General features: G+C 41.5%; 1 protein-coding gene across 13 annotated transcripts in view; it reads left to right on the plus strand.

The window, feature by feature from the left end:
• Positions 1-23,774, plus strand: part of Ikzf1 (IKAROS family zinc finger 1) — a 127,478-nt gene that overhangs the window by 100,392 nt on the left and 3,312 nt on the right. The window contains exon 10 of one of the 13 annotated variants that reach the window (XM_071614741.1): positions 1,009-1,702. The exons of the other annotated variants lie outside the window; for them this stretch is intronic. Coding sequence (XP_071470842.1) covers positions 1,009-1,039 — 31 coding nt within the window. The 3' untranslated portion in view covers positions 1,040-1,702. Of the gene's footprint in view, positions 1-1,008; positions 1,703-23,774 lie in introns of those variants that run through there. 13 annotated transcript variants of the gene reach the window in all.

A 23,774-nucleotide genomic window follows, 5' to 3' on the forward strand; every position in this document is an offset into this window, starting at 1 on the left:
GAAGCAGTCCCAAGCCCTGGTTCAGGACCCTCTCCAGCTGTCTCCCAGTCCATCTTGGTGATCCACTTCTTGTGGGATATGTGGGTTTGAGCCACAAGGAAAGGGTAGAAACACACACATAAAAACCTGCCTCCGAAGCAGTCTTCCTTTGGCCCAGTCCTCACCACATGCATCCACAAAGTCGCATGTCAATTTCTCAGCCTTGCCCTAGGTGAGGGTTGTTAACCCTGAGACTCACCTAGAGAAGTAGGATACAGAGGAGTCTCCAGGGTGCATGGCTGAGCAGGCACAGATCCTGACTCATAGAGCAGGGAAGTGGGGCTGGGTCTGCAGAGCTCTGCTCCCCTCCAACCCCACAGAGCATAGGAGAAAGCCAAGCCTGTGGGAAAGGCCAGTCTATAGGATGATGGATGGAAAGATGGATTTGAACTAGAAATGAAATGGTGGGGAAGCAGAAAGAGAAATGTGAGCCAAGCAGAGTGGGGAATTTTAGAACACCGGAAACAAAAGCTAAACAAAGCACAAGAAGATCAAGGAGATACCTAGTCAAGGGTGAATATATTTTATGATTAATAAGTTCAAGACCCAGACAAGAGTAGCGATTCCTTCAATGAGGTGACGCTGGCTTCACCCCTGCCCCACCCTCAGTGACCCCATTTGACATTTGACTTGACTGCATTCCCTCTATCCCCAGGGCATCTTGAACCTGGCTTCTAATGTTAACAATGAAGACTTGAGATAATTTATTAAATTGTTGAGAATTTGAGTTGCAAATGGGAAGAGTGGAAAATTGAAAATAAAGTCAATTGATTTCTTCTTGATCACACTCCTGGCATCACTAGATAGAAAGAACTCCTCAGTGCCAAGCTGCAAGCTGGGGTTAGAGGAGATCCACCTACAGCATGGGTCATGGGCCTCACAGGTGCTCTGTGCTACAAGCAGCCGCTTGTTCCCAAGGTGCCCCACATTTACCTGTCAGATAAGATCCAATGTTACCTCCCATTCTAGGGGTGAGGACTTCCAAGCCTGGAAAAGCTGAGCAACCTCCTGGGGGTCATACAGCTTGAAAGTGCCAGGGCCAGTGTTTGACCTCAGGAGTCTGGCTCCAGAGCCTGCCCTCCAGTGACTACCATGAGAAGTGACCCTGCATGAAGGTAATTTGAAACAAGGTGCAATCAAAAGTGTTTTAAAGTGGTAAAGTGCTTGCAAGGACCAGTGAAAGTTTTCTCGCTTAGAGAAAGCTCCCAGGAAAAACTCTGATGTGACCCAAGCTTTCTAGAATGACAGATTTTTCAGCATGCAAAGGGGAAGGGTAGGAAGAAGGGGTTTCCAAGATAGAATGAACATGGGGAAAAAATCCATTGTGTATGAGGTTCGAAAGTCTGGTAGTAATAGCTCTGCTTGGCTGGGAAAAGATATTCAAGGAGAAAAAAATATAAGAGATAAGGTTGAACAGGGAAATGAGCAGGTGACTCATAGAAAAGAGAAGGGTTAACCAGAGAAGAGGGAGCTGAGAGTGGGGAAGAGAGGCCTAAGGAGTGCAAAGCTGAGACAAGAAGACTTGACTTTCTATCTCTGGGATGCAATATACAAAAGCAGGATTGGTTCTTTGTTTTATTGTTTCAATTTACTGCCATGGTCTCAGTGTTAATAAGACTCTCTGGAAACTTATAAGTGCTAAATAAATGGTATTGCATCATCATCTACTTGTGTTTATCAAATCTAGTGTGTACTTTGAAGGAAAGATGCATAGTTGGCCCCCAGTCTCAGATCCTATCTAGAAGAAAAGAGAAAATGGGGAGAGGATTTGAAGAAAGCTGATTCTTATTTAATCTAAACAACTGTGGGTACCTCCAGCACATGGCTAGGGCATTTGTGAGGAATCAGCACATGCTTGAATGTAATGGAAGCTGTGAGCAGGATGTGAGACTGCTCTCCGGGAATGGGAAAGCTGTATGGAGGATGTGGAAGCGAAGACAAACAGAAGGAATTGAGAAAGGAAATGGAAAATGATTGTTCAAGAAGGAACATGAGTGGAGTATAGCATCTTAGGTTTTCTTTATTCAAAAAGAGATGCTCTCATGCAAGTCCAGTAGAGCAGATCAAATATGGAAAGTGTCTGAGAAAGGCCCTTGGTCAGGCATCTAGGATGCTCCAAGTACTATGGGAGGTGATGAGTGGTAAGAAGAGCCCTGTTGGTGGAGAGGGGCTCCAGACCTGAGAGAGCTACTTACATAGCAAAGGACCCAGCACCACAGCCTTGAAGCTCCACTGAGGCCTAGTGCTTTAGAAGTGCCAAGTTCTTGGCTAGATTTTCCTAAGCAGGAAGGTAGAGCCTCACTGAGAAGCTCCCTGTTTATTTGGGTTTTTTTTCCCACATTTTGAGGAGACCAAGAATGGTCCACCTCAAGGTGGATATCCCTTGATCTCTATTTCCCCATGTCTATAGTTAGGGCTGCTCATGGCAGGACACATCACCTTCCAGCTCAAGAGTGAGTCAGTCAGGTCTTTAAGTGGCAGCCACCTCTTGCCAGCCACCACCCCCCCCCCCCCCCGCCGCCCTCAGTAGCAAGCGCCTGGCCTGAGGCCCAGCAGATGGGGCCCTGGAGACTTGGTGAATCGGTACAAGGGGAAGCAGATGTGCCCACTATGGTCCCCAGGCACAACCGGGAACCCTCCACTGGGGGAGGAAATTTGCATAATAGGGATAAATTGGTACCAAAACTGTCCCCTGAAGTGAACTGCATGGATCTCAGTACAGTTCACAAATTTCACTTCTTCTTTCCCATGTTTTCTCAAACCAACTAGATGTGACGTTGAGTATGTGAATTGTCCAAAGGTTTTTTTTTTTCTCTCCCCTCATGAGTCAGCCTAGGACTCTTCTCTCTCCTCTCTGCCACAACCCAGTGCCTACAGGGGATCTGCTCACACTCCCACAAGGGACCCTCCTGCAATGTGTTCATGCCAAGTGGAAAACACCCCAGGACCTCTGTCTCCCTGGGGTGGAGATGCAGAATCCCAGGTTCCCTGGTGGCCTGGGCGCTGTATGCCTCTGCCAACATCCTCACCATTGCCCATCTCACTCTGTTGCTTCCCCCGCACCTGCATGAGCTTCCTCATTGCCAATATCCCTGCAGCTTTCTGCGGGCAGAGGGCGGGCCCAGTCTCAGTGCAAGGAGGGTGTGTGGTTTCAAGGCCCCTCAATTTGATTCCCCTTTCAGGGCCCTCCTCCCCTCTGGGCATGGCCCTCATCCCCACCCCCAGTGGGGTACCGCCTTTCCTTAAGCCTTCTGTGGATCCCCTTTGCCTACACCCACTCCCTACCTCACAATTTCCTTTTTAAGTATTGGTTCTATACTACCTCACAGGAAAACAGTTATGTGTTGGTATCATTTGGTGCTCTTAATTTAAATTTTAGAGACTTAACATTTCTCTGGAAAATAAAACAATTATTGAGCCATTACTGATGCTAGCCAGAAGATAAGGGACTAGTTCTAGGACAAATTTCCTAAGCCACCATCAGCACAGCCAGGTGACCGCTGAAAAACTGTTCACTGGACCTAAAAAACTGGGGTGTTTTGTAATGAGATTTTGGGGAGAAGACACCTAGATGATTTACACAGAACCTACATTAGCTGTAAAAGAGAGGGACAGGACAACAGGCAAAGCCCTGGGATAGCAGGTTATGTTTCTCTGTGGTTAGTTCCAGAAGCAGAATGCAATGTGGTCTTGCTGGGGAATCTTCCACATATAGGAAAGGAAGTGGAGTCTTTTTTTTTTTTTTGCTTTTTTGTTTTCACTTGAAGCAGAGCTAAAATGACCTCCCTCCATTCTCTGGTCTATAATTTAATTAGGACATCTCTGAATTACCCATTTATCAATACAAAAATAAACAGACTCTCATGTGAGTTCAGAGAGGCCTGCGTGATCTCAGGGATCCTGAGACATGTGGGGGCTTGTCTACAGGTCAAATTCACTTGCTCCAGAATGGCAGATCTGACCCCAAATGATCTCTCCAGCTCCTTCCTACCTTCACATTATACCTGATACCTGAGTAGGCTCACACTGCAGGGTGCTGCTTGCCCTGGAGAGTCCTCTAAGCACTGCTGGCTGCCAAACCCTTTTGTAATAAAGAACCCATGGCACTTAGTTTGGGGAGTTTTCTGAAAGCCAGGTTTCTGTGTTCCTAGAGGCCTTTTATGTAAGTCTGTGTTATGGCTTTTCTCATGTTTATGTAAAGAGCTGGCCTCCTCCATTAGACTGTGAGCTCAGAGAGGGAGAATGCTGGTTTCAGAAATACAAGAATCTCTAAAACAATGTTGTGTGGATGGGGGGGCCTCTGTCCCAGCTCCCTGGCTTCCTGATGGCTTCTCTTGCCCAGATGATGATATGGACCCAGGACCATGACTTTTCCTTCTGCAGTCCTCCCCTGACTTTCCACTTGCTGCAGGGACAGCATTAACCCTTCTCTGGAGAAAAGGGGCTGGACACAATGGCCTGTGATCCTTAGGGCTCTCTGCAGAGGGTCCTGTTCTTGTCTGGGCATCAAAATCTTCATCTAGGGTCTCATCCTGGGGACCGGCAGTGGATTTAGGGTGAGGCTACAGAAGTGACCAAAGGAGCAGTGAGGCACTCCCCCTCCAAAGGCATGCAAGAACCTCAACTACTGCAGCAGTTAATGTAGGGAAGAGGGAGTGTCCTTCAAGAATGCTTCTGGGCTCTTTTCATTTTTCATTTAGGCATATTTTTACTCCTATCAATGTAGGTTTGTATATTGCTACCCTAAAAATGTGGCTCAGTTCCATCCCATCAGAACTGATCAGGCCAGCATTTGCCATTCTAGGACTGGAGGTTGGGAATGGAGATGTTGGAGAACATCAATTCGATGCTCTGGAGGAGCCATAGATAAGCCAATAGCTAGTGTTGGGTGAGAGTGTCTGGAGCTAAGTCCAGGCTCCTTGATACACCACAGGTGGAATCCTGAGTCCTATCAGGATTCACAGGATCAAATACATGTCAATGGAATTCTGAAAACCAGATGGCAGAATCTGACAATGTGATCATACAAAATACTCAATTAAAACCAGAGAAAGCAAAAAGAATTGGAGACAGAAAGAAAAAGAGCAACAAATAGAATAGGAAACGTTGGTAGATGTAGCAGATATTAATCTAATGGCACCAATAATCACTTTAAATGTCAGTGGTCTAAACACACCAATTACAAGATAGAGACTATTAGAGTGGATCCAAAAACAAGACCTACCATAGATTAACTCTCACTTTAAATATAAAGACACATAGATTAAAAGTAAAGATATGAAGAAGTTGCATGCTAACATTGGTAAAAGAAAAGCAGGACTAGGTATATTATTAATTTCAGAGCAGACTTCAGAGCAAAAAAGGTTATCAAGAGTAAAGACAGGCATTGTATAATGAATAAGGGGGTTGATACTCCAAGAAAACATAACGATCATTAACATGCATGTGCCTAACCACAGAGCTTCAAAATACATAAAGTCAAAACTGATAGAACTTCAAGTAGAGCTGGATGAACCTACTCCCATGCTCTCGATCAGAAATGGATAGACCCAGGAGGTAGAAAATCAGTAAGGATGCAGTTGAACTGAAAGAAGTTATTTGGGAGGAGGGGGAAGAGAGAAGAAAACTTTGGGCAGCATTAACACAGGCCCAGAGGCTTGGACATGGACTGTTGTGTTAAAGGAAGGCCAGAGGGTAGGGTTAGGCTGGGGTGTTGGAGGTAGCAGGAGGGGCATGCTTTGTGAGTCTGTTAGTCTCAGTGGTGCTGAGGGAGACCAGAGGAGGAATACACCACTCAGCTGGAGAAGGCCCTCTCAGCATCACAGCCAAGCAGGGTGCTGAGGAAAGAGGCCAAGAATGAGTCCTGTTCTACCCTATAGCTACTGGGTTGTTATAGACAGCATTACCCTCTGGAGGAAGGGTGGAAATGGGTGTGATCACTAATTTCAGGTAGTGAAACTAAGGCCAGGGAAACAGAGGGCCTTGGTCAATGTCACAGAGATCATCTTAAACCATATTTCCTAAAGCATATTATGCATAATTTTAAAAAGGGGAATGGTGCAAAGTGGCTCAGAGAAAGCCACACATTCTCGCCTCCTCCTGGAGATTCAAAAATCTCTTAGCATTTGAAAAACCCCCAAGAAGAATGGAATATGATTTATTTAATCCAGTTTCCCACAAATGTATTTAGCTCCAAAAGTCCTTATTACCCTTTTTTTTATTATCTTCCACATGCATATCACTTTAGGGAATAGGGTCCTAGAAGAAAAGCCATGACCAAGCCCTGGCAGATCTGCATCAGCCTGTCCCTGGCTCCACCCTGGCCTGGCTTGGTCTTCAGGACACTAACATCCTGAACATGGTCACTCTCTTCTTGTAGTGCCAAGCCCTAGATCATGAGTGAAAACACAGGCTTTGCTCACAGGGGTACTTGACCATTGTTGGAGTGAGGCCAGGTGGCCTGGGAACCTGTCCCCTCTGTGGGCTCATTGGTTCCCTGGCTTTCAGGAAGATCATCATCGGTGAGTTCTCTCCTAACTTCCAGAATTCAGTATTTTCCTGTGGGTCAAACTGGCTTAGAGTTGAGGCCCTTTTGTCTGCTACCCACAGTGCCACAGATAGAACATTTCAAGAACTGAGGTTAGGGGCATCGAGTAGGCACCAAGGCTTATTCTCATGGTAGGGAACAAAGAGGCAGAGCCATTTACTTCCTCAGCCCATGTCCAGACTTGGCATTAAAACTGAGGACCTGACCTAGGGCCTGAAAAATTCAGAACAGAGTTAGGTCCTAAGAATCTGGTTTGATACCAGCATACTATTTCCAGATACGTTTTCTAATTCAGGCCTTAGATAAAAATATCATTAGATATGACTACAGAATTAAATAAGAAAAGAAAGAGAAATAGCATTTGCTGAGTAGTTTTATGGAGCACCAGGCACTGTGCAGGAAGACATTCCCACAAGGTTTTAGTGGACCCATTTACAAATATGGAATCCTTAAACTCAGGACAAGAAATTTTCCCAAAGCCACACGTCCACATACTCGACAACTAGGATGATACAATTTTCAAAAACATAATAAGCATAATATACCAATGTTGAGGTGATAGAAGATATTAATAATATATATAGTATGTCATTTTTAAATTAGAAAAGAAAATGTACCATTTAAGCTAATAAATTGACTTCTTTCCAAATATATTTCCTTGTAACTTGATGCTTTTAGTCATTATTCATGTTTATGCTTGACAGTGCTCAGGCTTTTCAGCATAGAGTAGATTGTTTCAAATCATGGGGAAGAATCTCCCCATGTTTCACCTGGGTAGAATAAAACCTGCTTACAATACTGCGTGTGAGGAAGTTGCTGGGCGGAGAGTGGGTGGAGGACAAGATGGTTTAGGGAAAGAGAAATATGATAAAGAAGTTTGACAAGGTACTAGACAACCTGTGAAGAAATGTGACAATGTATCTCTGTGGTGTGTGAAAAAATTTAACAAGGCTCTTTGATGACAGAGGAGGAAAAGTGCTGAGAAGGGCTGGTGGTAGTTCAGATGGAAAATCAGATGTAGTGGAAATGATATTTTGGGTGGAATAAAAGCACAGAAAAAAGGTTCAACTGCATTTGTTAATATGTCATGATTATTTTCAAAGTCTTAGCCAAGTACCAAACAGACATACAGCATGAGATGCCAAGAATCCATCTTCCTGGATGAAGTGAGGTTCAGAAATCCAAAAAGGATTTCCTCAACAGAACTTGCTTTATATTACACAAAATCCTTACTCAACCTTACAAAAAAAAATTCATTCTCTCCTGCTTATGGCAATTTCTACATTGTAAAAAGCCCATTTGTAAAGCTGCAAGTGAAGTTGACTATTTCAGAAGAGCTAGTAGAGAGTGTTTTTGAACATTGTCAGCAGAAAGAGATAACAAATGTCCAGATGTTGGCTATGCCAATTACTGTGATCTTATCATTACCCGGTGTATACATGTTTTGAAATGACAAGCTGCACCCCATTAATATGTACAGTAACTATGTGTCAAATAAATATAAAAATATCTTTAACTTCTTAAAGCTACAAGTGGCTGAAAACCTTCCAACTTTCTGCCTGGCACGCATAAGGAATAACACCTAACTTAGCACATAGTAGGTTTGCTATTAAATATTTGTGCAATGATTGTAATCCTCTTGCTTTGCATCCTAAAATCAGTTTTTCTGTGGATCTAAATACTCCTGAATACAAATAATGGCTGCAGACCAAGTCGTAATGAATGTGAGGCTTTAATTCTGCCCTAATATCCAAAAGAGTAAGAAACTATTGACCTGAATGAAGTTGTCAGCCTCCTCCAGCTTTTCCAGCATTGACTGCAAAGGAAAGTATTTCTCACTGCTGGGCCTTCCTTACAAAGGCCTCTGGACCTAGGGAACAACTTGCTTTCCCTTTGTGAAGTTGAATAAAGCTCCTCTTAGTAGACAATGACCCCCAATTACTGAATGAATATCTCTGGGGGCCAGACACAGAGAAAAAAAGCAACACCACGGGGGAGTCCTGACAACTAAGCTGTAACAAAAAGAGTTAATAATTATTCTCACCCCTTAGGGAGAAGAAAGAGACTGAGCTTGTCAGGGACCTCAGGTAAGGTCCCCAAGCTAGTGAGAGCTGTGCCTCTCACCATCCTCAAGGGCTCAGTGAGCAGCTCATACTCCTAATAATGTGAACTAGGACTCATCTACAGCAGGATTACATTGAACAACCAAAAAAGAGGAAATTTTTCTTATCCTAAGAATTTCTTGGTCACGTTACTGATACACACACATCCCATTTGGGCTGCGATTAATACATGGAGAGATTAAATAGGGAGTAATTGAAAAGGGATGCCTGACAGAAGCAAACAGTAATCCTATGTCTTGATTGTTTGCTTGGAAAAAAATGGAGCATTAGTTCTATACTTGTAACATTGAGATGCCAGGATCTAAAATACCGCACAGTTATTTCCTTCCACAAATGGTGGATCTGTGTAGAACAGTGCTATGCCATGGGCATAACTACATGTAGTTATTAAATTTAAAGTTAAATAAAATACGAAGTTCCATTTCTCAGTTGTAAACACTCCAAAGGCTCCATAAACTGGATGTGACTGTGGCTCTGGCTGCCATATTTGACCACACAGATATGGAACAGCAACATCATTGTAGCAAGCTCTGTAGGGTAGTGCTGAGGGGACCCTGATGGGTGCCTGTCTTGCTCCTCATATCTCCCCAATTTCTAGCATGGGGGCTGGTGATTGACAAATAAGAGTTGTTCCCGCAAGTAAACCATGCCTTCCCAAAATGTTTCCCAGTGAAGCCCTGTTGTGGGGTGCTGAATCCTGAAGGCTGTCTTCAGTACTCAAAGTTTACAGCAAGTTTCACTTCCCCCTCTGTGACCAGGCCCTTCACTTTGCCTGAAAGGGAAATGGCATTTGCCTGAGGACATGTGCTTTACAAAAAGTGTTCACACTGGTCCCTCTCAAGGTGCTTGCTGATGTACCAACTCTCTTCCCTCCATGCCAAGGTACCCCTGGGATGGCTCAGACTCGACCCCACCTCCCTGTTGGTCTGAGCCCTGGTGGGATCCTGTGACCTCCAGCTGCCTCCCGACAGTTAGCAACCTGCAAAACAGAAACTGTGATGAGCAGTATCAGGAGGGAGGGATTTCCAGCAAATAGGGAAGGAGTCCCTACACCCTGCTGGTTGATTCTTGCAGGATCATCCTCCTCTCGGGAGAAAAGAGGAAAAAAAGGCAAATCACTTTCCTCTTGCTTCTGCTTCTCCTAAATAAACTGCTTGCCTAATTTCCTTTGCAGTTAAAGAAATGTTCCTTGTGAAAGCCACTATTTCCACACATTCACACACTGTGAATTCTGGGGCTCTGGAAGGCATTTACATTTCCAACTTCCCTCTGTCCCAGTAGTTTAAGTTGTCCGTGCATCTCCACTTGAAGACAAACACCAATGCACCTGTGCAAGTCAGATTGGCTGAAATCATTGGATACTTTCAGTGTTAAATGTTGGCCTCCATTGGACCCTAGGGATGGGCAGGACTCAGCTCTAGAAGGTTCCTTCTGGAGGCTGGAGATCTCATAGCTTGGCCATCACCATATAAGGAAATATAGCCACCTGAAATGGTAGTGCTTCTCTGGGCCCCTGCTGCATAATTCAGGAGTTGAGAAAGCCAGACCAGTCCTACACTCAAGGACACATGAAGTCAAGTGTGTTTCCTAACCTTAACCTGTGCTTGGATATCTTGAATGTTGGGGAGCAAGAGAGGACCTGAATAGTTAGTAATAGCTTCATCTTCTTCCTCTTATTCTTAGAGGAATAGGGTCTTTCCTACTATCAATAAGATCAAAGACATGAAGGAAGTACTTGCAAAATGCCTAAAACGGCAATCAATTCACTGTTGAGCACCGTTATGAGCACAGTCTTATCTGTGCTGAGGACTTATGAATACAGGTAACAGAAGTCTTAAAAGCACATCAGGAACAAGAGCTAGCCTCTACCTCCCTCCTGAATCTCTACCATCTCATTACCTCTGTTGATCCAGGAGAAAACAATTCACTTAAAAGGAATTCGAAGCACTTTTCACCGTTATAAAAAAAAAAAAATCTGTAAAGAAAGTCTTCTGGAAATCTCCCAAGTAATTCATATAGGCCAGAGCATTTTTAAGTCTAGTAAATTAAATAAGTTAATTAAAATGAATTAAGTATAATTAAATAAGTATAAATGTTTTAAAAATCTAAGTGCACTATATTAAAACAGACAAGAATGAAAGAAACATAAAATCTGAACTTTTTAGCAAGCCAATGAATAATTCTAACATGAGCTGGAATTCCTCAGAATGGCATCGATACTCAAAATACCACGAGGGACACAACCACTGTAGTGGTTCACAGAGCCCTGGGGAAACCTGGGAGACGCTCTCCACCTAGTGGTGAAGGGATGCAAGACTGGAGGGAACAGAGTAGCTGACAGCCAAAGGTTCCCAGGAGATGCCATGCCACAGCTGGAGTAAAGCTCATCTCCCCATGAGGAGAGGGCGAAGCTGAGCTCAGGGGCAGCAGGGAATGCACCTACGTCACTACCAATTGTCATCCAGATGAATGAGTTTTATCTGTCTCCTTGTTTGTGGCTTGATTTTGAAAGTTCCCTTAAAATCAGTTATCCAACTAGTGTTCCTTATAAAATCAATTCCTGTATAAACCCTGTTAACATCAAGATCAGGGATCTTTCCCACACCCATAGGGGCTATGGTGACATCCTCATTCTGTGGCCCAGAATACTTCTAAACCTTGCCAGATGCTCATGTCCAACTCGCCTGGACTCACCCTGACCTCTGTTGCACCTCGCCCATGCCTGAAGGAAGGGTAGAAAGAGCCTGCCTGCAATAACAGCCTAGCTCAGAACAAAGACTTTTCTTTTTTTTAAAATTTTTATTGTTGGTTGTTCAAAACATTACATAGTTCTTGATATATCATATTTCACACTTTGATTCAAGTGGGTTATGAACTCCCATTTTTACCCCGTATACAGAACAAAGACTTTTCAATAGCTGGTCCCCCACCTTGCTGCTGATGCTGGTCACCTCCACTGACCATCCCAGGAGAGGCCTCCCCGTGGAGTATGGATGACATGAGCCCCAGATGATGACAGATATGGACTCAGATTCCAAGTCTGCAAATGTTAGCATAGGTGAGCCGGAGCACATTGTTCACTGTCTGCAGGACTTTGTTGATTTGTCTGTGAAACTGGCACGATAATAATCACTGTCTCGAAGGTGGCTGTGAAGATGGAATGCAGTGTCATAGGAAATCATAGTGCTGGCCCATGGAAGACCCTTGGGGAAAGGTAGCTCCCATTCCTTAGCCTCCCATTTTCTTCCACACCCTTGACATTATTTAGAACCGGTGACCTAATTATCAAAATTAAGCTAGAAGTGAGAGTCTCAGCTTTCTGACTGGTAGAGTTGTGGGGAAGGGAGGCATGCACTTGGAGCACATGGTACTAACCCATCTACTGTACCCATTTCCTATAATATCTTCATGAAACAAGCGTTGTTCTGTGAGAAGCCTTCATTTCCCTCTTGATGGCTTTCTTGTAATTTTCAATAGGCAATTAAATTGATACAAATCACCCAGAAGCATTTAGACCAGTTTTATTGGTAATAGACAAAGGATTCTAACATCCATCAATGTGAATGGATGAAAAATTGTGGCATATTCACACCATGGAAAATACTATTCCCCAAGGAAAAGGAATAAACAATTGATACATGCAACAACGTGAATGAACTGCAGAATACTTACCTTCCATGGAAGAAGTTAGAAGAACAAATATTGTGAGATTACATTTATATAAAATTATAAAAAAATGCAAACTAATGTCTAAGTCAAAAGAGTAGCAAGTTGTTGTCTGAATTTGGGGGTTGCAGTGGGGAGCAACAGGTTGGAAGAGGGAATTACAAAAGGATGCAAAGATACTTCTGGAGTCATGATGTGTACTTTATTTTGAAAGTGGTCCTGGTTTAAACTGTGTGTACACTTATTAAAATTATCAAATTGTGCAGTTTCTTGTATTCCATCACAATAAAACTACATTTTTCCATTTATATTTTTATTGCTTTTCAAATTTTTTTCATTTGATTGGTGCACTATAGTTGCAAATAATGATGGGATTTGCTGCTGCATATTTGTACATGCACACAATATAACCATATAATTTGACCAATATCACTCTCCAGTATTTCCCCGCTCTCTCCCCACCTCGTACCAGGGATTTATCTCAGGGGCACTTGACCAATGAGCAACATCCAACCCTATTCTTTGTATTTTATTTAGAGACAGAGTCTAACTGAATTGCTTAGCACCTTACTTTTTGCTGAGGCTGACTTTGAACTCGAGATTCTTCTGTCTCAGCCTACCAAGCCACTGGAATTACAGGTGTGTGCCACCATGCCCAGCTCCCTTTGATTTTTAAAAGATCCACCCCCATCTTTGTTTTTCTTTTTCTTCTATAGCTTCCACATATTAGAGAAAATATCTGACCCATAACTTACCCTTTTGACTTATTTCACTTAACATGATGTTCTCGAGTTCTTATTCACTTGGCTGCAAATGCCATAATTTCATTTTTCTTTATGGCTGAATAAAACTCCATTGTGTATATAGACCACAATTTCTTTATCCATTCATCCATGATGGACACCTAGGCTAGTTCCATAGTTTGGCTCATGCAAATTGTGCTGCCATTTTAAAAATTAAGATATCTGGGTTGCAGTTATTTTGGAACTGCAACATATTTTTGAGGGCTTTTCTGAGAATCTTGCTGAATTCCTTGAAGACCTTCAGAGATGATTTACATGACACCCTCTGCTATGGTTGGAATGTTCCCTCCAAAACTTATGTTGTAATGTAATCATCATTGTGATGGTACTAGGAGGTGAAATCTTTAAGAGTGTATTAGGTCATGAAGGCTCTGTCCTCAAGAATGGATGAATTCTGGGGAGATGGTTGATGATAAAATCTGCCAGCTCCTTGGCTCTCTTGCTGATCCTTGTCCACTCTTTTGCCCAGGATCCCTTGCCATGTGTGTCTTCCATTGTGGGAAGTCCATACCAGATGTGGCCCTTTGATCTTGGACTTCCCAAGCTTTAGAACCTTCAGAAGAAAATTTCTTTTCTTTATAAATTCCTGTGTGTGGTATTCGGTTATCGCAGAAGAAAACAGAAGACACCACATCTCAGGAGAATATTCAGAAGTTATGATACAGTTGTGAAGCCCTGGGTTATATATCTGATATGAACTTACAGGTATTGATGTGCTGGTCAGAGAAAATCTAGGGTATACTTTTATGTTTAATTTTATTGGCCTAATCAATGTACTAATCACTTCAGCTCAGAAGTCCTTTGAGATGATTTTAAATATTAGGAGCATAAAGAAAGCACATTTCCTTCTGTATTTTCCCTTTATCAAATGAATCATCTTGATTTTTATCTCCAGATCTATTCAGAAAAGTCAGTCTGAGTTATCTTGAGGCCTCACACCACAGCATGAATCCAAGAGGCACCAACATCATCTCCTTCTGTCCACCCTGATTTCTTCCTCTTGGGTCACTCAGGCCCTGCTGGCTCTTTTGCTCTAAGGCCAGGGTGAGTGAGGGAGTCATTGCAGAGATGACATCACCCTTTCTGTTGTATGGTGGGCACCAGGACTCTGAAATCTTTCCACTGTTCTAGGGCACTGCCAAAATGCTACCACAAAGGATCTCTCTCTCCCCTTTCTCTCTCTTCTCCCCTTTCCCCTTTTCTCTCTCCTTCCCCCAGTCCAGAGAAGGGCTGCTTTCCTCCTCTGTATTTTCCTCAGCACTCCTCTTTTCCCACACCCTAGTCTCTTTATTAGACCAAGGGAACCTGTCTTAAACACCTTCCCAAGGAAGAACCTATAGACTTACTTACTGTTATAAGCAGGGAAAGAAGAAAAGGACATTGGAAAAATAGTCAATATCTCAAAAACCATCCTTCCTCCATATAAGAAAATATTAACAATTTTAAAAATCAGCATCAGGGATAATATAAATTAAAACTCATGATGAAAATGAGATATGGGCATGCACATACACACACACACACACACACACACACACACACACAGAGTTCTAAGTTCCCTGGAAAATGTCCCCAGTCTTAAAAATTCCCTCATTTAGGAAAATTCAGCATACAGAGGAATTTTTCCTTTCTGTGACTTCAAACAAAACTGTAAGATGGGATCCTAATTAGAATAAGTTCATATATACATGTGTGTATGCATGTATACATGTATGTATGCATGTATACTGTGTGTATGCATGTATACTGTGTGTATGCATCTATACAGTGTGTATGCATGTATACTGTGTGTATGCATCTATACAGTGTGTATGCATGTATGCATGTGTGTATGCATGTATATATGTGGGTGTGTATGTGTGTATATGTGTATGTGTGTGTGTATGCATGTGTGCATGTGTGTATGCATGTGTGCATGCCTGCATGTGTGCATGCATGCGTGTATGTATACATATACGTGCATGCGTGAATACATATACATGCATATGTATATACATGTATACATTATGTATACATGTATGTATACATGTATGTCTATACGTGTATGTATACATGTATGTCTATACGTGTATGTATACATGTATGCATACACTCTACTGTCATAATATCTAAAAAGAACAAATTAGAAAGCAGAGAGAGAAAGAAGGAAAGAGAAGGAGAAAGAAAAAGAGGGTTGGGGGAGGGAGAGACAGGCTACTGGAATAGCAATCCTTCCAGAGTGTACTCCCAGTGACGCACCTCCTCCAGCCACACATCTACCTGCCTACAGTTACCATCCTGTCAGTCATTCAAATTTGGATGAACCAATTAATTACAGATTTCATAAACTAATCATTTTACCTCTGAACATTCTTGCATTAATAGGAGCTTTGGGGGAACAGCTCACATCCAAACAGGGAATGACCATTTGTTCTGCAACTGCCCCAGAACTAGAAAGGAAGAAATTTGTGAAGGGCTCTTTGGAAGCTTGAAGCAATTGGATCTGGGTTTTGGGTGAAAGACAAGGCTAAAGGGCCCTTCTGCACCAAGGAGGCAAGCAACAATTGGAGAAGGATAGCCCAAGGGAGCCCTCTATGGAGTTTGTGGTCAGTGAATTCTAGAAACAGTAATATTTCCTATATTATTTAAGGCTTTCCATTGTAAGTATTTTAACTTCTATTTACTCCTAAATTTTCAGAAAATTCTAGCTTAACACTATAGCTCTGTGTTAGCTGTGTTTTGGCATCTTTCAAGAGGAACCTAGTACTCTGCATTAGAGGGAGAATTGAAAATAAATATCATCTCTTTTGCATTATCATGGGGAAAGAGGTTCCAAGACGGGGGGCAGGCGATAATTGTAGTAATTTATTAAAGATTTTTGTATCGATGGTATTGGCCTGTACTTTTCTTTTCTTGAAATATATTTGGGTCTTTGGAATCAGGGGGATAAATGCATCATAGGATGAATATGAAGGAATTCCTTACTTTTCAATTTCATGGAATTATTTGAGGAGTATTAACATCAGCTCTGTTTAAAGATCTGGTAAAATTCAGCTATCCATCTAACAAGTTCTGGGCTTTTTATTTTTGTTGGAACACCTTCCCAAGGAAGAAACTATAGACTTAATTACTGTTATAAGCAGGGAAAGAAGAAAAGGACATTGGAAAAATAGTCAATATCTCAAAAACCATCCTTCCTCCTATATAAGAAAATATTAAAAATTTTAAAAATCAGCATCAGGGATAATATAAATTAAAACTCATGATGAAAATGAGATATGGGCATGCACATACACACACATTGTATCAATCTCATTGCTTGTAATTGGTCTATTTATATTATTCTTTTACTTTCTATTTTGTTAATTTCAGGTTTTCATTGTTTACTTACTTCTACTGGATTTAGGATAGGTTTGTTTTTTGTTTTTCTAAGACGTTAAGATGCAGGAGGAGGTTATTTATTTGAAATTGCTCTGGTTTTTAATGTAGGCACTTCTCTATAACTCCCCTCTTCCACTGCCTTCAACTGCATTCCAGGGACTCTGTTATTTCCATCTTCATCTGATTCTGGGTATTTTCTTTATTACTGTCAGAGCATTAGTTTCTGCACCTTATCTTCTAGCCCTAATATTTTTCCTTCTGCTTGATCTAATCTGCTGGTGAGACTCTCCACTAGGTTTTTATTTGATTGAGTTTTTCATTTCCAAGATTTCTGATTCATTTTCAGAATTTCTCTCTTTATTGAAATGCTCTTTCATATCCTCAGCTCATTGCTTAGATTTTCTTTTAATTCCTTGGTCATTTGAACAATCTACTCTTTGAATTGTTTGTCCAGCATTTCCTCTACTTTAGTATCTCTGGATTTAATTGGCAGAGAGTTTTGAACACTTGAATGCATTTCATTGCCTTGTTATTCTTGTTGTATGTTGAAATTTGTTCTCCTGTTACAGTTATTCTTGTTATTCTTGTTGTATGTTGAAATTTGTTCTCCTGTTACAGTAGATCTCTCCAGCACTGTTATGTGAGAATCTTTTTAGAAAGCTACTGTCTCTTTATAATATGCCCTGATCTAGGGATTCATCTTAGTCTCAAAGCAAAGTGTTCAAAGTGCTATGTTCAATCACTAGCTCTACTTTGAGAGAAGTGAATAAGCATCAGTAAGAGCTGCAGCTTTAAAGCAAACCACATATCCACATACAATAAAAACTTATTGAAAAATGATCTCTACCTTCCACTAACCAAAGAGAAAAAGGGAAAGTGATTATATAGAATAGACTAAAATATCAGATAATAGAGAAAGTAAAATTAACCTGCATGGAAAATAGAGGAAAATTGGAAGGAGGAGGAAAGAAGAGAGAAATAGAAAAAAGTAAATGAAATTAAACCTCTACCTCTCACCCTGCACAAAAATCAACTCAAAGTGGATCAAAGACTTAGGCACTAGAAGAGAGACACTGTGCCTAATAGAAGAAAAAGTAGGCCCAAATCTTCACCAGGTCAGCCTAGGATCTGACTTCCTTAACAACATCCCTAAAGCTCAATAAGTAAAATCAAGAATCAATAAATGGGATAGATTTAAATGAAAAAGCTTTTTTCTTAGCAAATGAAACAATCAATAATGTAAGGAGAGAGCCTACAGAATGGGGAAAAATCTTTACCACATGCACCTCCAATAAAGCATTAATATCCAGGACATATAAAGAACTCAGGAAACTTAAAACCAAAATATCAAATAACCCAATCAATAAATGGGCAAAGGAACTGAACAGACACTTCACAGAAGAATAAATACAGTTGATCAACAAATATATGAAAAAGTGTTCAACATCTCTAGCAATTAGAGAAATGAAAATCAAAACTACACTAAGATTTCATCTCATTCCAGTCAGAATCATCAAGAATAGAGACAACAATAAATGTTGAGGAGGATGTGGGGGGAAAGATACACTCTTATATTGCAGGTGGAACTATGAATTGGTACAACCACTATGGAAAACAGTATGAAGATTCCTCAGAAAACTTGGAATGGAACCACTATTTGACTCAGCTATCCCACTCCTCAGTTTATACCCAAAGGACTTAAAATCAGCATACTACATCAATATTTATAGCAGCTCAATTCACAATAGCTAAACTATGGATATAACCTAGGTGTTCTTCAATAGATAAATGAATAAAGAAAATGTGGCATATATATTCAATGAAATATTACTAAGTTTTAAAGAAGAATGAAATTATGGCATTTGCCAATAAATGGTTGGAGTCAGAGAATATCAAGCTAAGTGAAATATGCCAATCCCAAAAAACCAAAGGCCAAATGTTTTCTCTAATATGTGGATGCTAATTCACAATGTGGGTGGGCACTAGAGAAGAATAGAGTTACCTTAGATTAGATAGAGGAAAGTAAAGGGAGGGGAAGGGAGGGGATATGGGGATAAGAAGGATAATAAAACAAAACAGACATTTTTACTTTATGTATATATGTTACTACATGACCAATGTGATTCTACAACATGTACACTCAGAAAAATGAGAAATTATATCCCATTTATGTATGATATATCAAAGTACATAAATGCATTATACTGTCATGTATAACTAATTAAAATAAATAAAAAAATTAACAAAGATGTTGGGGAGGGAAGAGGGATAGAAAACAAAAAGAGGAAAAAAAACAAAGTGAGGTAATACATATGAGAGAAAAGAAAAAAGAAAAATCCAATTGATAAATTAAAAATATTTAAAATCATATAAAATTTTGAAATAACAAGTAATATTAGGAAACCAAACATACCAACATAGGTCAAATCAAAAGCACATATAAAAAAGACTCAACTTTTTCTCTGCCAAGGTATTTAACACACAGAGACTTCTTTCAGGTACTTGTAGCTTTGAAATCACCAGTCACCAGAGCATGGTCAATATTTGAGCCTTGATTGCATGACCTCCATGACTGGCTATGGGTGTGGAGGCAGCAATGAAACTGCTCCGTTCAGCATTAGGGTGAGGGTTGTGTTTTTGGTTTTTCCCAGGTTTAGATCAGGCTCTTGCTTCAAAAAACTGTGAAGAGTCCAGCCACTGTAGCCTACACACCCAGTCTTCACTAGTCCTATTCCTGATCTGGCACAAACTCAGGCAGCTCTTGGTATTCTGATGTAGATCAGTGTTCCCCCTAGGGACTGTGCTGCTTCCAGTCCAGTCGCCAGATCCCTCTTTGGTGCAGGCAAGGAATACTATGGGCCTGAGTTAATCACAAAGGCTTCTCCATGTCCTTCTCTTCTGTGGCTCTGGAGACTCCACAGATGGAATAGGTACCTGGGGCTAGGGTGGGGGGTGGGGGATATTTTCACCAAGTGGCTGGTGCAGGGAAATTCCCCTGCCCAGCAGACCCAACCCTCTCTGGAGTGGGTGGGACCCTTTGTCTGCAGCACAGATAACAGGTTTCATTGACTTTAGGTATGCAGGGTCTTCACCAGTGCAGGTGGCAGATTTGTGTGCTCTTCAGATTTTCTTGGTGCTCAGAGAGAGGCACCATGGACCAAAATTGATCACGAAGACCTTACCCTCTTCTAGTGGGACCTAGGTAGCTCTGAAAATTCCAGACTGGTAGAAAACCTGTGGACCTACTCAAATTATGGAAGCTCTGGGGCCAGGACATCCCCTGCTCAGCCAAATAAGCCCACTTGGACGTGGGCAGGGTGCTTTGTGTATATTCTCTAGAATCATTGGTGTGCAGGGAGAAGTGCTTGTGCTCCTGGGTAGCAGAGCGGGCCTTGTTCCCTTCCTTCTGATGGCTGGCTAATTTCACAGGATTTAGGATTGCTGCAATCTCACTGTATAAATTATTCAGATAGCTTGCTACTATTTCACTTTCCCATGGTACTTATTGCTGCTGATCTCTAGGAGAGATGAAGATGCATGGGATTATTTCTCTAAGGTGCATGCTTAGGGAATAAAACTTAGGGAGCCCATCAAGATGGCTCTCTGCCACAGTTCCATCCTTATAAATTGAGAAAAGTTGAGTACTTACTATGCTCAGTATGCAGCTTCAGGTCCAACTAAATTCACACTGACTTTCCCTTCTGCACGGTTTTGCAACAATTATGTCATACATCTCTTTCTCTACCTTTATGTGACCCCTCATCTCTACACTACCCTGCTCCTGGCTGCCAGTGTAGATTCAAATCTGATTAGCTCTTTCTCACTATTCCAATAATATGGGTCTCAGAGTCTTTCCAAGTCTCAGAAAGTCCAGTATTGAAATTCAGTGAACTCTCTATTACTAATCTAAGTAGCTATTTCAATTCTGAACAGCAGAGGAGGTGGGACATGTGCAACCTGCTCCACCATCTTCTGAGCCCACTCTGTACTGTTTGTTTGTTTGTTGTCATTATTTTTTTAAAGGAAAAATAACTTTTATTGCTTTTCTCGCAAGGGAGAAACGCAGGGAACTCTTATCCCACAGATTGTGATTTTGCTCTTCAGCAGCAACCGGGACTTTTAAAGAGGTGATTCAGGGGCTAGGGCTAGGGCTCAGTGGAAGTGCACTTGCCTGGCGTGTGTGTGTGTGTGTGTGTGTGTGTGTGTGTGTGTGTGTGTGTATATATATATATATATATAGAGAGAGAGAGAGAGAGAGAGAGAGAGAGAGAGAGAGAGAGAGAATATGACTCAAAGGCTACATTCCACATATTCTCTATTGAAGTTGTAATTCACTTGTTAATTTGGGAGACAGTCATTTCTGAGATCTTCTAGTACCATCTCCAAAGTCTGGTTACTTTGTTCCTATGGTGATTGTGTACTTTAAGTACACACTTTCCCATCTGCCTCAGATGAGAAAGAAAGATAATCCTGTTTCCCCAGAGATTAAGAAGGAGGAGAGATAAGGGAGGAATAGGGAGAGAGGAAGAGAAAGAAGTGTGTCCATTTTAAAAATAAGTCATGGTGGCAGAAGGGCAAGGGCTATATTCAAAGCATAAAGTGGACCACTGTTACATTTCCCTGCTGTCAATTTCTACATTCCATTTATATGGAAAAAAATAGGCAATGACATCTCCAAACTGCTTCCTGCTGAAAGAGAGTGAAGTTGGGGGAAGTAGCCCAAAGTCCTTGTTCTCGGGGCATGGACAGTGTGGGGTATTCAGCATCAGAGCAGTTCAGAGGTCCACAGTGGCAGGTGACCGAACAAGGCATACACAGGGCAGGGATCATGCTAAGACAACAATAAAGAAGACAGCAAAGCTTACTTTTTTGTATATAATTAGCACAAAGGCAATTAGTATTTCAGCCAGTCTCTGAAAACCATGAAGACAGTAACTCATATTCATATCACTGAAAAATCAGATCACGTTTATCAAAACACTAACAGGCAGCCACGCATGGTGGTACACACCTATAATCCCAGCAGCTCTGGAGGCTGAGGCAGGAGGGTCTCAAGTTCTACCTTTGTTAGAAGGAATGTCTAAATATTTGCTCTGCAAAAGCGAGGTGTTAAGCAACTCAGTGAGAACTTGTCTCTAAATAAAATACAAAATAGGGCTGAGGATGTAACTCTGTGCTTGAATGTCCCTGAGTTCAATCCCCAGTATCCCAAAACAGAAACAAAAACATTAATAGTCAACAGTTACAAAGTTTACAAGGAAAATGCAAAATATAATTAACAGTAAAATAATATTCAATTTGTGTAATGGCTATGAACCACAAAAATGATTTTTATAATTTTAAACCTTTAATTATATATTTATCCCCTGTTTCTTTTGAGATCACAGTAATCTTTACAACAAAAATCCATCTTTGAACACTTTAAATAAGGTGAAGTCTAACCTATTTTGGAGCCATTCTAACATGGAGTAAGTTGAGAGGCAGAGCCTTATCTCAAGTAAGGTGGGGCTCTTGACAAATAACACAATATAGCATTACAGCTGAATAAAAAAAAAAGGCTAAGGGAGTTTTTAACTTTTTATGTGGAAAAAGCAGCAAAATGCTTCCATGTTTTACAATGTCATCTTTAAACAGATTCGACCATTTTTCTACAGTCCAGACAGCTTTTCTGGAATTTTTTTTACCCCAGCTTAAGGCTAGTATCCATGGCCCACAGTGACATGGTCTGTGGCTGGGTGGGGCCAGGCTGAGAAACAGCACTGGGAGTGCCAGTACTGGGTTAAAAGGATTGAAATCTTTTGAAACCCTTTCTTCTGGTTTCCTGCTATCCATGCACACCAGAAGCAATGTCTTTTAGCACAACTTAGTTCCTGATTGTTCAGACCCCTTATCATGTAACCACATAATGCCTGTATAAAAAGAATCTCTTTCATACATTTTACCACTGACAGACCAACTTCAACATCAAGACTGTATAATAACCCAGAAAACCCATCCAAAGGCCAGTTTGCATTACAGTAAACCATCTTTCTCTTAGACAGGCTTCTACCTACAGGTGGCCCCTTCAGCCAAGATCTCTCTGCTCAAGAGACTACTCCCTGCTTAAGATCAACTCAGCATGGCCCATGTCTTAAAGGGCTAGTAACTGATTCAAGAAACACAGACAAGAGACTATCACTAAAAACCAGGGCTGACAGACAGGAACCTTTAAAACAGACAGACCTTCTGCATTCTCAACAAGTTCTCCAGCCACCTTGCATCCTCAGCATGCAGGCCTCAGCATTTCTTCCACTTACTTTACCTTTGACAGATCAACTCCAACTGCAAGATTACATAATAATCCAGAAAGCTATTCAAAAACCAGTTACAGTAAAACATTATCTTAAACAGGCTTATACCTCTAGGTGGCCCTTTCTTCAACTTGCCTTACCTCTGTCAGAACAACTCTAATTGTAAGATTATACAAAAAAAGAAATGCAGACAGACAACCAGAGAGGAGCCCCAAAACCATGACCATCAGATGAGAACCTTTAAATTGACTAGCCAAGATCTTTCCCAAGAGACTACCTATAGTATTAATGCAGTACTGGCCATGTCTTAAAAGGGGCAGTAACAGATATAAACAAAAGTACAGACAGACAACCAGAGGGAATCCCCAAACCCAAGGCCAACAAAGAGATGAGAACCTAGAACAGACTGGAAGGAAGTAAATATCTCTAGGTTCTAGATTCCTGCTTAACCACAACTCCTACACCAGTGGTGCCACAGATGTCCCCACAAAGAGGGACCAGATGCTCCCATGAAGAGGAACCAGATGTATGGAATCAAGGGTCTTGCGTGCACACCAGGGGACTTACCAAATGGCCAAGGGTTTTGAGACTTTACAAAGTTCAGTTTCCTTTTACTCAAAGTGGACTATGATGGAGCAACTTGTACCATTCAAGGAAAGAAGGTAGGAGTTCCCCAAAGCCAAAGGAGCTTCAGCAGCCGCTAAGACTGTCCCTCAGTGCCTCCCTTTACTGGACGAACTAGCTCCTCCAGTTCAACATGAGGCAAACTCACCCATCTCCTAACTCTCCTGCAGTTGTCTCTCAACAACTTCACCAGTCACCTTCCATCCTTAGCATGGAAGTGAAGTTCCTTAGAGAAGCAAGCCTGCTCAAGAAATCTGGAGTGGGGTCTGTTTTCAGGTTCCACCTGGGGTACCAAATTTGTTACTCAAAGCTTGGTTCTTGT

Source organism: Marmota flaviventris, chromosome 1 (genome assembly GCF_047511675.1).
Source record: "Marmota flaviventris isolate mMarFla1 chromosome 1, mMarFla1.hap1, whole genome shotgun sequence".
Lineage (NCBI taxonomy): Eukaryota > Metazoa > Chordata > Mammalia > Rodentia > Sciuridae > Marmota > Marmota flaviventris.